Source organism: Zootoca vivipara, chromosome 3 (genome assembly GCF_963506605.1).
Source record: "Zootoca vivipara chromosome 3, rZooViv1.1, whole genome shotgun sequence".
In the NCBI taxonomy this organism is placed as follows: domain Eukaryota; kingdom Metazoa; phylum Chordata; class Lepidosauria; order Squamata; family Lacertidae; genus Zootoca; species Zootoca vivipara.
Window position 1 is genome coordinate 76,444,182 of NC_083278.1, and position 15,391 is coordinate 76,459,572.

Consider the following 15,391-nt stretch of genomic DNA (forward strand, 5'->3'; position numbering starts at 1 on the left):
TACCGTCAAGCTGCAAACTTGCTCTCTCTGGTAGGAATACAATCCCAATCCAGAGCTGGTTGTGCATCAGTTCCTTCAGGGCCTCCACTGGATCAGGATTCAGTTTCAGTTTATTGACCCTCATCCAGCCTATTATCAAATCTAGGCACCAGTTCAGAACCTCCGCAGCTTCACTTAACTCATAGAATCATAGTATCGTAGAGTTGGAAGGGACCCCAAGAGTCATCAAGTCCAGCCCCCTGCAATGCAGGAATCTCAGCTAAAGCATCCATGACAGATGGTCATCCAACCTCTGTTTTAAAACCTCCAAGAATGGAGATTCAAAAACAAAGCTGTGTATCATCACCCTATAGCTGCCTCTTCCATTTCTCTGCACATGACTTTTAAAATACAATCCTGTTGGTCCCAGCAACTAATTTAACAAGTATGAATATGCAAGAAATGCTGCTAGGAAGTAAAGGAAAAACCTGTATTTGTATGCCAGTAGATTATCCTGGGACGGAGTACTTGTTTTTGCTTTTTAAACCGTAGCTACGCTCCATGGAAACAACAGATTTCCCTGCACCACCTTAAAGACTACAGTAATAAATATATAATGGCATAAGCTTTCATAGACTATTGTCCACTTCGTCAGATGCTAGAACTGTTTTCCTTAGTTATCCTTTCAAACCAGTCTATTAGGATGGAGCTGAAAAATAAAAAAAAATGTGAAAAGTACAGTTTGTGACAATTTACTTAGAGCTTCAGTTAGAGTTAAAGCGCAGTGACCATTCACAATATTGGTATGTGATGCTTGGGTAAGAGGACAGGCCTTCATATTGATCAGTAACCAGTTAAAGTAAGCAGAAAGTAGGAATAAATGCACAGTTTTCACAATGGGCAGTTCTCATCAGGTCTGCTCTGGTAACTTCACTGGGGTCAGTTTTTCACCATATGGCGTAAGGGCAGACCCAGGATGTTTTGCAATGTTTGCTGTAACATTGAACCCCTCACCTCATTCATTGAGCTTGATGTGGGGCATTCCCCTTCATTGGGTGCAGGCAGATCCTGTCCGTTACCTTATATGCATAAGCCCCAGTTATGCATAAATTTATGTTTGCAAGAGTTTCTGCATAGTTGAAAAATGAAAACAACAGATACACCTTTACAGCTTGCTAAAATAAAGGAGGTTTGTGACCCACCCCCACTCACCCCAAATTGTTTTAGTTGGTGGAAAATTCCAGTAAATTGCAAACTATAAGCCTAAACCTTATAAATTTTATCACAAACAGAAACGGAGGTAAAGTTAACTGAATTCTTGATGCAATGTTTCTCAAATCCAATTCAGTTGTTTCAGCCTAGCAGCCACTTCCACACTTTCAAACCCTAAGATGCCTCTTGGACATCCTTGGCTATAAAAGTTGCCCATTCCTGCAAGAATAGCACTTAAGCTGGCACCTGGTGTGTCATGTTGTACATCTAGATGAAAGGAGAGATTCCTGGCCAATATGTCTCCACAGCTCATTGATCTCCCTCTGAAGAAAGACTGGTATGTCTCCCTACAGATTACTCGGCAGGATGATTTAAAGCTTGCTGTTGAACGATTTAAAGTCTGGCATTGTGTAGCTATGTATTGCATAGGAAGTAGCATGCCTGTAAGCTGTCACTGCTTCTTCCAAAGAAGGGCATTTAATCTTGTAGCAGGAGCCACGTCCTCTCCAAGTAAGCTAACGGATCTTTTGTTAGCCTTCAGAATAGAAGTGAGCAAATTGGACTTTATGATGATGACACCTAGAGACAAGGGAATTGCAATTGTTTGTTTGTTTGAGGTTGGAAGGTTAGGAGGGTGGGCCCATGCACTTTGAGTTTTAGCAACAAGATCAGTGGTGGTGGCAAAGTTCCCAGCCCTCAGAACTGCTTAAGGAGAAACTTCATATGGCTCAAGAGTTAAACCTTTCATAGTCACGTGCTGGTAGTGATTTCTGCCTCACTGTTTCTTTTCCTTTATGTATACGTGTCTGCGTCTCTCAAGACCCCTTTTCATGCCCCTTTCCTGAGTAGTTTGCTTTTCTGTTCTTGCTGTCCTTTCTTTAGTCTGGTCCATGATGTCTGGGGGGGAAGCCCCCTTCCCCCCAATAACCTCAGGTCCCACAGACAGTGCGCTGCCACCACCTCCTGTTCCTCTTAAGTCCAGGGAACAGGCTACATGTTACATGGAAAATGTAAAGTTGGATCTTCCAGTGTTTTGATATCTGATTAAAAGCTGCTGAAGTGCCTGAAATATATTGGAGCAGGGGCACTGGGGGAGGAGGTGTTAATCCTTGCCCCCCTCACCATTTTCCCAAGCTAGATTCTCCCTTTCAGTGATGCTGCTTTAAAGCGAAAATAAAAATCTTGGAACATCTGATCTTTGTCTTCTGGTGTGAGAGGCAACATGGAAGGACAAGGGCAACTATTGTCTCAAAATTTCTCAGGGATCATGTGAATGGGCCATCGCAAGTACAGTAGATCAATCTTACCCCATAGAAGATGTTGAGGATTTTAGTTGGGATGAAATAATGTTGCTGCTATGCTGAGATACCAGCATGCTTATATTAAGTTTAATACAAGTGATTTGGAGGTCAAGCTACAGTGCCAAGTAATTTTATAGCATCAGTGAAGGAAGTATTCTCCATGATGGACAATTGCCATTGATTAGTAAACAGCAAAAAAGGTGAAGAATCATGCCATGGAAGCAACCCTTGATGCTACTAGTGTGGCTAATGTTAGTGAATAATAGTTCTATTCTAAGGATATGAAAGTGGATGTAAGTACTGTGGCTTGTGGATCTAAATTCAAAAGCAAATCTTCAATACCCATCTACAAATGTGAAGAGTAATCTGCCATCATAAATCCTGAGAAATCAATGTAGAATGTTTTAAGCCATCATTTTAAAATGATGAAATAGGAAACCATGCTGTGTTTTGAAATTGCAGTGGTTGGCTTCTATTATTATTATTGTTATTGTTATTATTGTTATTATTACAGAAAGCACTGAATCAATAAGTAGATAAATTTGGTGCTAGGATCCTGGAAGTATGTTTTGTTTTGTTTTTAAAGAATAATGTTAGCTACTCCTTAGCTTATTGTTGGAAGGCCTGTCGTGACCACTTCAACTACCGAATGCATGAACATTCCAGCCTTGTCAGTCTGTTTAAATTAGTCATGTCCTACTAGACTCTGGCAAAGTGTAAAGGTATCTGCACCAAGCCAACTTGGAGCCAGTAGGAAATGAATCTGTCTACCAGAGATACTTCTTTAGACAAAATTATTAATGCTTAGTGGCAGGGAAGTGGCTTTCTTTCTCACTGGGTTGAATGATGGGAGAAATTCTCTCATGATAAGCCCATGATCGGTCTAGTGTTTGGTGTAGAAGATAGATAAAATGATTCTGCAGGAATGTCTGGTTTCTTTTCCCTGTATCTATCTTATTCATCTTGCAAACTGTTTTCAGACTTAATCATAGTGAACATTTTGTATACATTTGCCTGACAATAAATAAGAAGGATAGAGAGGTAAAAGTGCTGGGGGGGTGGGGGACAACTTAATTATGATGGAAACAAGGAACAGTTCCCTTTGTTTAGGTTAACCCTCTGCTATCTATGCACACTTTATTCAAGGACAGAATTGGAAAGAAAAGTTGAACAACATGCCTGATAACCAGCTAATTTTTTTAAAAAAAATTATAATATCACACACACACACACACACACACACCACACACACTGGGTGTCAAGAGCTGCATGTTAATTTTCAACCAGGGAGGGGACAATTAGCAGCTAATTCCCAAGTAAGCAAGTTCAGCTAGTTTCAACCTTAACTTCTTGTTGGGCTAAGTATGTAGCATCAAAGTGCAGTCTGGCACACAAGAGAAAGACTCTTAGATTGTCAGAAGCATGCAGTAACACCTGGGTTAAAATACTTTTAAAACTTGATTAATATTGGAAATGAAAGGTATGAAGAATAAACCAGATAATGTAAAAAGAACCAAAACAGTTTACTTTTCATATTCAGCCCTACACAATCTTAAGTATTCAATTCAAACATCCTTGCGAGGAACAACCCATGATGTTCAGGAAATGGCAAATATCCATAGGGAATAGTCCCAATTTTTGACCCTGTAGAATCAGGGGAGAAACTGATGAGGTGGCAGCGGCATGTGGTGGTGGGGATCTTCCAGTGACTTGTGGTCACATGTGCTTGGGTACCCTTAGGGGGCAGTGTTGATAAATGCCTACATGTCCCACATGTAGGAAAGGTGTACATGGAGACAGGAGCCACAGGCACATTTTTACAATCCAGGAAGTAAAAAGTGAGAACTGCGAGAAATTTCCAATCTACCCCCTGGTAGACAACAGCCTGTCTGCAGAAGAATACTTGAAACATGATCGTTCTATATAATGCAATATAATGAGGAAGCTAGGCCATTTCTTCTAGGTCCATTGGGATTTCGGAAAGAAACTTGGGTTTTTCCCCCAGGTATTCCTCCACGATGATTTGTTTGGTGCATGTTGTACTTGATTACTATCAAAACAATTTCCATTGGTGAGGTGATTTTATATTATGGGGTGGTCTTCTAAATCACTACAGGATTGAATGTTAGAACATTCTGGGAAACGATGACTTGTGCTTCCATTTGTAGGATTTGCACGTGGGTCACCAAGCAGATACTTCCATACCATCACCCAGTCAAGATGTGCAAGTGTCACTTGTATGTGGAACTCACATATCTTGCCATTTGGGCACTAGTGACTCCTCCTGCCCATTCCTTTCCTGGTCCTGGCCAGCACATCTGGAGTCCTAGTCATCACAATAGGGGGCAGTGGGGGGGGGTGATGTTGTGAAGCTTCACATACCTTTCCGCACACTGGAACTATTGATTTACTACTACAGTCATACCTCGGTTTAAGTACGCTTCAGTTTGAGTACTCTCAGTTTAAGTACTCCGCGGACCCGTCTGGAACTGATTAATCCACTTTCCATTACTTTCAGTGGGAAAGTTCGCTTCAGGTTAAGTACAGACTTCCGGAACCAATTGTGTACTTAAACCAAGGTACCACTGTACTTATAACCTGTCTTTTTACCCTATCAGAGCTCCCTAGGTGGTTCACAAAACAATATGAAAACCAGCTCAATAATAATAATAATAATAATAATAATAATAATAATAATCAGCTATAAAATGTGAAACAACCACAAGCAAAACAGCAACATGAGAATATTTGAGTTCCTTTCATTTAGGCCAGGCATCCCCAAACTTCGGCCCTCCAGATGTTTTGGACTACAATTCCCATCTTCCCAAACTACTGGTCCTGTTAGCTAGGGATCATGGGAGTTGTAGGCCAAAACATCTGGAAGGCCAAAGTTTGGGGATGCCTGATTTAGGCCATAGCTTGTTTGGCACTGAGAAAATTGCCATTTCCTCTTCCTGAGGGACGCATATACAACACAGCTTTTCGTTGATAAGGTCACTTGTTTTCTATATGTGGCTTTGGGGGTTTTTTAAATATTTCAGTCTGTGTTGAGAGCAGATCTAACACCAATAACTTATATTCAGTTGGCCCACTTTACCACACTGCTGTCTGGAGGGAATCAGAACAATAACTTCTCTGCTGCAGTTTTTTTATATTTTCTTTGTGTATGTGTTGGACCAGTCTGCAGATTTTTCCATCTAAACTAGTCTCAGACAGCTTCCAGGAGTGCTAGTACCCAGCCATGCTGTCTCCTGAAATGCTCTGTTCTTTCCCTACAACTGTTAACCACTTGCTTACATATCTGAATAAACGAGCTTGTAAGGAAGAAAAACAATTGTCTGGAAAGTATGGTATGGCAGCCAAAGCAAAGGAGTTCTTCTTCTCATGAGAACAATAAACCTGAAGCAGAAAAGATGGTAAGGATGCTGTAGAGAGATTAGCATGATATATCGTTACTTAGGGGAGGACAGCCTGCCTCCCGTACATAGCATAAAGCATGCCATTTTTATTCATGTGAATTCTGACTTAATTTTTAAAAAAAAATATATATAATCCTCATGGTTATAGAAAAGGCAAGTTGGACAATGTGATGACAAACAAGCTAAGGTTATAGAAACAATGTGAGAACTATCAAGTAGCTCACTTTTAATTAAATATTTCAACTGTTTTGGTTTTTCTGTTTAGATCAGGGATAGCCAATGTGATACCCTACAGGTAGTGTGGACTACAACATCCATAATCCCTGACCATTGGTCATGCTGGCTAGGGCTGGTGGGAATTGTAGTCCACATCTGGTTTAGATGTTGAGTTTTTTCAAGGCTAAAAAAAAATGTTCATATTCAAAGATGTTTTTGAAAATGAGAATGTTCAAAATATCATTCAAAAGTGATCTTCTGGGGATCTGATATCCTTGTAATAGTAATGGCCTCCTATACTATTAACCTAAAACTGGAGCAATAAACATTCTTGTTTAGACAAGCCTATACAAATGCTTTGAAAGTTAATGTTAAACTGTTTTGGTATGAACTTCTATATGTTTTAAAGCATGGGTAGGCAAACTAAGGCCTGGGGGCCAAATCCGGCCCAATCGCCTTCTAAATCCAGCCCATGGATGGTCTGGGAATCAGCATGTTTTTACATGAGTAGAATGTGTCCTTTTATTTAAAATGCATCTCTGGGTTATTTGTGGGGCATAGGACTTTGTTCATTCCCCTCCCATTCAGTGGAATGCTGATGCTGGATTTTTAACAATAAAGTTATGGGGCTCTAGTGACCCAATTGGGTTGTTAAAGGAGAATTCCTGTTATAAGTGGAATTATGTTCTACAGTAAAACAGGTTCAGATTCAACCTCCAAAAATGCATTGTGATTTATGATCGACAGTTTCAAGAGCAGCCTTATGAGGAACGGCTCAGGGAGCTGGGTATGTTTAGCCTGGAGAAGAGAAGGTTAAGGGGTGATATGATAGCCATGTTCAAATATATAAAAGGATGTCATATAGAGGAGGGAGAAAGGTTGTTTTCTGCTGCTCCAGAGAAGCGGACACGGAGCAATGGATTCAAACTACAAGAAAGAAGATTCCACCTAAACATTAGGAAGAACTTCCTGACAGTAAGAGCTGTTCGACAGTGGAATTTGCTGTCAAGAAGTGTGGTGGACTCTCCTTCTTCGGAGGTCTTTAAGCGGAGGATTGACAAAGAATGCTTTGATGGTGTTTCCTGCTTGGCAGGGGGTTGGACTGGATCTCTTCCAACTCTATGATTCTATGATTCTAAGAGTTTCTTGGAATAAATTTAATCATTAGGCAAAGGAATTAATGCAAAAGTCACTTGTCAAATAACTACAGTATATAAAGCAATAAATAAACCCAAGGTAATTGCGTCTGATCTTTAAAATGTAAAGAGTGTGAGAGATGTAATGGAACTTTGTATCTCAATATTGTCATTCTACCTCATTCTCAACTATGGGGCATTAGGTACAACGGAACAGTACAGGAATATCATATTTGCATACAGCAACTGTTACAGCTTGCATGTCTCCTTGCAGCAGATGGGCTTTTATTGGCAATATCGCTTATCATTTATATTCTGCAAGGCCTCAGAATTATTGTATGTTGAAAAATATTGAGCTGTCCTTCACGTGTTATTCAGCCTTCACAAGTGGTTTTGATTTCGTGAATCAATTAAATGTGTTGCAGACTGAAAGAAGCTGAAGAAGTATGTAGACAGAAAAAGGGGAAATCTCTTTACAATATAAAACAAAAGCACGATTCTGGAATTGTGAGTATAGATCACTTATGTCTGTTACTTATGAGCGCTCTCCTCCTGTTAAGGTTTCTGAGCAGGAATCCTCATCATTTCCTCTTAGTAACAGTAAAATGAAAAATGTTGAAATTCGCTTAATGACTCTACCCATTTTCCGTTGATGCCCTGTATACCTGGAGCTGCCTCTTGGAACCATCTCTGTATGGCCACTTCCCTTATTTCCTTTAATTTCCTCAAGTCACTCCTTTTCCAACAAGGCTTTGGATTACCCCAGAGTCCCTATACCATGGGTAGGCAAACTAAGGCCCTGGGGGCCAGATCCAGCCCAATTGCCTTCTAAATCCGATCCACAGATGGTCCGGGAATTAGCGTGTTTTTACATGAGTAGAATGTGTCCTTTTATTTAAAATGCATCTCTGGGTTATTTGTGGGGCATAGGAATTCGTTCATTGTTTGTTTTTTCAAAATATAGTCCAGCCCCCAAGGTCAGCGGGACAGTGGACCGGCCCCCTGCTGAAAAAGTTTGCTGACCCCTGGCCTATACCTTAGTGTAACTAAGTATATTGAAACCCTTGCATCTGTGCTCCTTACTCTGTTGTTTCTCTGTGATGCATTTTTGATTGCAAGCTCCCTGGGGCTGGGACCTGTAAACCCTCCTGTTCTTTGGGTATATCCAGATGGGAGCTTCATATTGTAATTTGCAACAAAACTTAAATTTCATTTTCCAATGAAACAAAACCCACTAGGAATTAGCAGATAAGGCCCAAATTGAGAGATTTTGGAACCCAAAACTTAGAACGGCGCATGGGGCACAACATACTCCCAAGGTTGTCTTGCTATTTGGAGTAAAATGCTTCTGTGGCTTAGGACGCTGGACATGGTTCAGTGATCTGTTATATGCAGAAGCTGAAAGTGCTTGTTGTGCTTTCAGACATGTGACACTGATAACATAAAATGGAGGTGCTGTTTTTAATGAAACTTATATGGTTTTCATTCTTTCTTGCACTTGAAGATAGTGTATTGGGAAACTCAGCTTGGCATCCAAATATTCTGATTTAACTGGATTTCAATCTTGGTCTTATTTGCAAGAGAGGAAAATGGTAGATTACCCATTTTGTGTAACTTTGGGGTTCTCACTGCATTATTAGTTCACATGCTTTAAAATTTTGAAACTGATATTTTCTTCACCTTTTCATTTTCAGAAAGCGAAGATAAGTATGAAAATATGAAGGTCAAACGGCACGCATCATTGTCCACCTGTTCAATAAACTCAATATGTCTGTTGGGGGGAAGGAGACTACATCACTTGACCCATTTGTTTGCATTTGTTTTCTGTTTCCACTGCCTAGAATCTGCTGGGCATTCATTGATAAACAGATCTGCTGTATGGAGTGTCCAAAAATCATAAAAGTTATTAATTTAAGGCATGCCTCTTCCATGCACTCCATACTGTCTTTTACATCCAAATATGCTTTTGCAATGTATTTGGAGGAATACTAACAATAACTAAAGCACCTGGTGTAAGAGGCAGTCATTCAGTCTGCCCTAAACATACTGAAACTATAAACATCTATCATACAAACACTACATTTCCATTCCTGTTGGCAAGATCTTTCCAGAGCAAATACACTGCAGTGCTACATTTAGATTAGGGCTACTTCTTGAGAATTGTTCGTGTCTGTTTCATATTGACATTTGTAATCTGTATTTTGAATTGGTAAACTGCTCCTTTTACACTATAATCCATTTCCAAAACAAGGTATGTTCAGCACAGCAATTCTTTACAGTTGACAAGGCGGGACATTATCTCTGCATTTTCTGCCACATAATAAACCAGGGGTGGGGAATTAGTGATTTTTCAAATGTTGATAAACAACAACTCCCATAAGCCCCAGCCATCATGGCCAGTAGTCAGGGAAGATGGGGACTGTAGTCTAGCAGTATCTGGAGGTTCATAATTTCCCCATCCCTGTACAAAACATGGAAACAAAGGAAAGCTACTCAAGGCTGCAGCACAGTGTAGCAATCATTTGAAGGATACTAAACAGCCTTTGGTTTGCTACATACTTATATATATATATATATATATATATATATATATATATATATATATATATATATATATAGTTTACAGAGTAACAAGAAACTTGTAGTAGACTTCCTACCAATCTATTGAATCTTGCAGTGTAAAGAACTAAATACTTCCCTTTTATTATCCTTCCAGATGATCAAGGGTGATATTGTGAACCTCAGTTTTCTGGTGACAAAGCAAGGACTATTGATTAATTCAGCTTTACATTTTATTGAGTGCCCATACAGTAAACTACATAAATAGTTGTTTTGTGCCACCTCAATCTCAGCCAATAAAGACAACCAAATGATCAGTCATATCTAGATTAGACTGCCTCCTCCGCACAATGTAGCATAGATCTACATTCAAAAGTTATTGAAAACAGCCAAATTTAGGGGGGGGGGTATAAGGTGCATAGATCCCAAAGCCATTTAGCATGCAAGGTGCTGGGGTGGTTTCAAGTTCTAACCTGCTGAAATTACTTTCTCTCTCTTTCCATGTAGCCCAGTACATGATACCTGGTTGTCCAGATGTTAGTCTTTGGTTCCAGGCATTGAAAAGGCTACATAAATTATGACCTCAGGAATTGACTTTTTAAAATGCCAAGCACTAAAAATATATTTTTCATTCATTGGGGAAATTGTTTCCTGTTATGTGATTACTGATCAGCCTGAAATTTTGTCGGCTTTCAGGTTAATTCTTGATAGTTCCTTTATTCGTTTCCCCAGTATCAGGAATAAAGTTATTTCTTGGGAAATAAAAAAGAGAAGATTGTTGTTACAAGAGACCTATGAAGAGCAAATAAAGAAGTTACAGATATTTTAATAGCACTGATGAAAAACCCATGTTTGTATTTATGTAAGCTATAGTCTCTTGCTGTTTTAACTTCTGTGTTTTCTTTCATTTAAGTGCATTTGAAAACATTGTAGCATGTTTCAGTTTTGTAGCCATCCTCTTCCCTTCAGTATCTCCAATATGTTTATTGCCATACTAAATTAAATAATACTACACTTAACAAAGATCGCTATGTGCAATACTGTATTTAGTGTTTCTATTCCAATTTTTTTTAGAATGTTTATTTATATGAAAAATAAAACAAATAATGAAATTGAAGTTGTTTTGTGTACACAATACTTTGGACTCTTATTGCACTGAGATTATGAATTGCTGTTGGTACCTGCAAGAATTCTGAACTGTTAATGGATAGAAATATTTTAAAGCCACTGCTCTGAAAAACTTGCAGTCCAAAATATAGACTAAAATGTAAAGGTAAAAGACCCCTGGACAGTTAAATCCAGTTGAATTTGTCTATGGTGTGTGGTGTTCCTCTCCCAAGGGCCAAGACTAAGAAAGAAGCAAACAAGAAGTGTGCATGCACACGTAGCTCCTATCCTTGTTTCAAACTGGTATTATTATTATTTACCCACCCTTCACCCTAAGATCCCACAGAGAATGGCAACATGAACCAACAATATTAAAAACAGTTTAAAACAAGTTATGACTTTGGTACACATGGATAGAAACGGTTGCAAAATCCTTTAGAATGGCATGTATGTGAAACACATCACATCCTTTTCCCAAATATATTTGTGCCCAACATAAAACATTTTGTGTTACTGCATTTGTATCCGCTTTACTATGCAGCATCACAAATGGTTAGCATAAAAAAATAAATCCTAAGATTGATATCCAAATGTGGTACCCCACTTGCACAACTGACGTCTGCTGGCACAAATGTCTGCACCCCACTCTGAATCCCTCCAGATCGGTTACAAGTGTTAAGGGGACCTTCCAGAACACGTGGGGGTGGGGCGGCAGGGAGAGGGAAGGAATGGACTTAGTTCACTGACACGCCATTTAATTCAGATTTGGGTACTCACAGAAAAAAGGTTATGTATCTGATGTACAATTCTGGTCTTTTAAAAAATTAAATATTGTTTCAGAAACTATATCCCAACCCCAGTTGATGGGCACATCCTGGATGCTTGACTGCAATAGTTCAGGGTAGCTAAGATGAATAGAGAACCCTGAACAAGTTAGGGCTGCTTTTGTTTTCTACAAGGTTTGCATGCAAATACCTACAGTCTCCTCCCTCCTGGGCCAGCTTATATACCGTAATACTGTACCCAATTTGTATAGAGCTAAACATAACACCACAGTGCAGAACATTAAAGCCAGCAGCTTTTTTGCTTTTTTTTCTTTAGCAGCTCTAACTGATTTGTGTGACACTGTTGGCTCATTTTGTAATTTCCCATTCACTCTAAAAAAGAAAAAAAGTGTTATACGATATCACTCTCATCTGCCCTCCCTTTGAAAGAATGCTGTCCATTTATTTGTTGTAATGGGCTCTTTCAAAGCAAACTCTCTTCTATTCTCCATGCCTTGTTTTCCCCCCACCCAGACACGGCAATTTTGTGGAGACAGGCAGAGAAGTCCTTAGCAAAGAGTGGAATAGCTAGAGGAGGTCTTATTGTTGCTAGCTCCACTATAACTGATTTGCAATTCTAATTGAGCAGCCAGTGCAAGTTGCAAGCAGAATTCAGGAGCAGAATTGTACACTTCTGCTTGCAGCCAGCACTGGCTGCCCAATTAAAATTGCAAATCCGTTTGGTTGAACTGGAAACTCAAAATCAAATGCATTGGAAGGAACTTCCCATGTGATGGGTGACAAGGAAATACTGGTGGGAAAAAGGGGAACTCTACTCTAAGGAGAATTTGTTCTCATGAAATGTTTTTATGTGTTGGACATATTTTTGAACAATACGACAACCTGCATTTGACTGATTAGTATATTTACCACCAGATGGCAGGCTAATGTCTGAAAAGCACAAGACACGTATTTATGAATTAAGCATTCATTCCCTCGCAGACTCCCAGTCTGGTTTATGTCAACTACCGAAAAGCATTTCTGATCCTTGATTCAGTAGTTCTTTCTATTAGAATTTTCTGCTGCAAGTGTTTTGAGTATAAACTGAAAGGATGAGGAAACCAAAGTCGCATGTGGCCCTCCAGGTGGTGTTGGGCTCCCATCTCCCAGCAGCCCCAGCCAGCATGGCCAATGATCAGGGATTATTGGAGTGCTGGTCCAGCTTGTAAATACTTCTTCTGTCCATTGCTTTGCAAAACATTTTTAACAGGATAGCCCTGGTAAAATCATTGTGTCTGATTAGAAGAAAGATATATCAGTTACCAAATAATTCTCTCTCACGCTCTCCCTACCTTAATATTTTCCTTATATGCTCATAATCATAAGTCAGTTTGTTTATATACCACATTTCCCACAGACTTGTTCTTAAGTTTGGGGAGAAATGTTCCACTTTTGGTACTTTCGTCTGCAGTGCTTGGTTTGAATCCTCAAAACTCGCTGAACCACTTCCGAGGTCCTCAGTTCAAGTTCGGGACACTTAGAGAGCGACTTCTTTGGTGCAGATGAGTCCCAAACCTGTTGAAGTGGCCCATTTCAGCTCAGGATTTATCCAAAGCCAATGTACACCTCTAGGTTCCACTACACAAGAGTTGAAAGTTTATCTCTCTCTTAACTGGAATACCTAAGCATGTGACTTTATCTTAAGAACAAAAATTGCCTTGTTGAATTAGAACAACACATGCTGTCTGAGCTGATTGGAGTTTCCATTGAGAATATATGGAGGGAAAGGTGGATTAACTATTTATTTTTATGCAACCTAATTTGTATACCACTAAAATATAAAGACCTCTAGGCACTTTTAAGACTAATGTTGATGTATTCTGCCATCCTGTTTCCAATAACAGCTGAGCCTAGACACTCATAATCAGGATACCAAAATGGTCTCCCCCACCCATCCACCCCCCCAAAAAAAAATTTCCCTAGCAGCTGGCCTTCAGAGGAATCTCTCATTTTTATTTTTATTTTATACCCCTACCTTTTTACCATAGCAGCTTACCAGTCAAGGCATCTTACATGAAAACAGGATTAAGATGGTGGTATCACAAAGCAAGGGGTGTCTATTACGGTAGCACTTGTTCTCCCTTCCACAATATGTGGACATTAGGGCAGGAGGTACTATACTAAGGAACAGCAAATCAATATCTGTCTGCAGCATATTGTGTCAAGAGAGAAAAATAAAGTGTTATTGTAGAGTTCACAAGATCATGTGCCGTAGAGCTCAAGCCATGAGCTCCCATAACTAATTTCTCTCCCTAGACCCATGAACTTTCCTTAGTTATATTTGTGCAAGACTGCCTCTGTGTGAATGTTCAAGTGTGGTTTATGAAAGACGCTGCTCAGTTCCAGATATACCTAACCGGGATTTGATTGCACCAAGCAGAATTCTTCTTTTCCAGAATTCTTCCATTACAGATTTTTGTTAAACCTCGCCAAGTTCTGGTTTAGAAAACATCAGCCCAGTCCTGCATGTTTGATTGGAAGTAAGTTCTTCTGAGGTCAATAGGATTTTCTCCCAGGTAGAGGTTCACAACCCAAATATTCTAGGAGTGGACATCACAGGTGCTTCATTCTACAGGGGTTTAACATCAATTGGCTTTGTCTCTTGTTCTACACAGATGCTGTTTTGAACTTGAAGCCCCTTATGCCCAGAGTAAAAAAAGAAATAGAAAATTGCAGTAAGAAGACTACAGTCATATCTTGGAAGTCAAAGGGAATCCATTCCGGCAGTCCGTTCGACTTCCAAAATGTTTGGAAACCAAAGTGCAGCTTCTGATTGGCTGCAGGAAGCCCCTGCAGCCAATCGGATGCTGTGGAAGCCCTGTTGGATGTTCGTGTTCCATTGATCGTTTGCAAACCAGAGTACAGAGGTGTTCCGGATCCAAGGTATGACTGTATATAGTTGGGTGGATGGAGAGAGGAGAGGAAAGCAGCGTATGCTTATGATTCCTCCTTCCTAGGTGAACAGGTGAACATATGAATGTGAACTGTTCTTCATATGTTACCATTAATATATGAACACCTTTTATCATTCACAAAAATCCTATTTGGACATTCTGTCGGAACACAGAAGGTAGCTTAGACAAAGCCAGACCACAGGTTCCTCCAGCTGTATACTGTAAATCCTGAGTGGTGCTCCAGGGTTTTAGAAAAAGAGAAATTCCCAAGTTGGAGAAACGGGGACCTTTGTATGCAAAACAGTGCTCTACCACTGTGCTACATGGTAAAGGAGGAAGTGGGAAGCACCTGTGCTTAGTGCCTCCCCCTGGCAGCCACACACACAAATGTCTAAAGGAAGACAGCCTTCACACAGACAAGCCTCAAAGCTACCTAGTACCAATATTACTGAGTTTCAGATCATGTGGAAGCCTAGATACCTGACAGTAAGAGCTGTTCGACAGTGGAATTTGCTGCCAAGAAGTGTGGTGGAGTCTCCTTCTTTGGGGGTCTTTAAGCAGAGGCTTGACAGCCATATGTCAAGAATGCTTTGATGGTGTTTCCTGCTTGGCAGGGGGTTGGACTGGATGGCCCTTGTGGTCTCTTCCAACTCTATGATTCTATGATTCTATGAGTGCTCTCTAAATGTTTTCATTGTATGCATGGACAGTGGAGGTAGGAATACCTGGCATGACCCCACTTCC

The 15,391-nt window shown here is 40.0% G+C and overlaps 1 protein-coding gene across 1 annotated transcript in view; it reads left to right on the top strand.

Annotated features, from left to right (window-relative positions):
- FMN2 (formin 2) overlaps positions 1-9,818 on the top strand; it is a 166,637-nt gene extending 156,819 nt beyond the window's left edge. The window contains exons 18-19 of the mRNA XM_035108373.2: positions 7,689-7,770; positions 8,958-9,818. Coding sequence (XP_034964264.2) covers positions 7,689-7,770; positions 8,958-8,984 — 109 coding nt within the window. The 3' untranslated portion in view covers positions 8,985-9,818. The remainder of the gene's footprint in view (positions 1-7,688; positions 7,771-8,957) is intronic.
- The last annotated feature ends 5,573 nt before the right edge of the window (positions 9,819-15,391 follow it).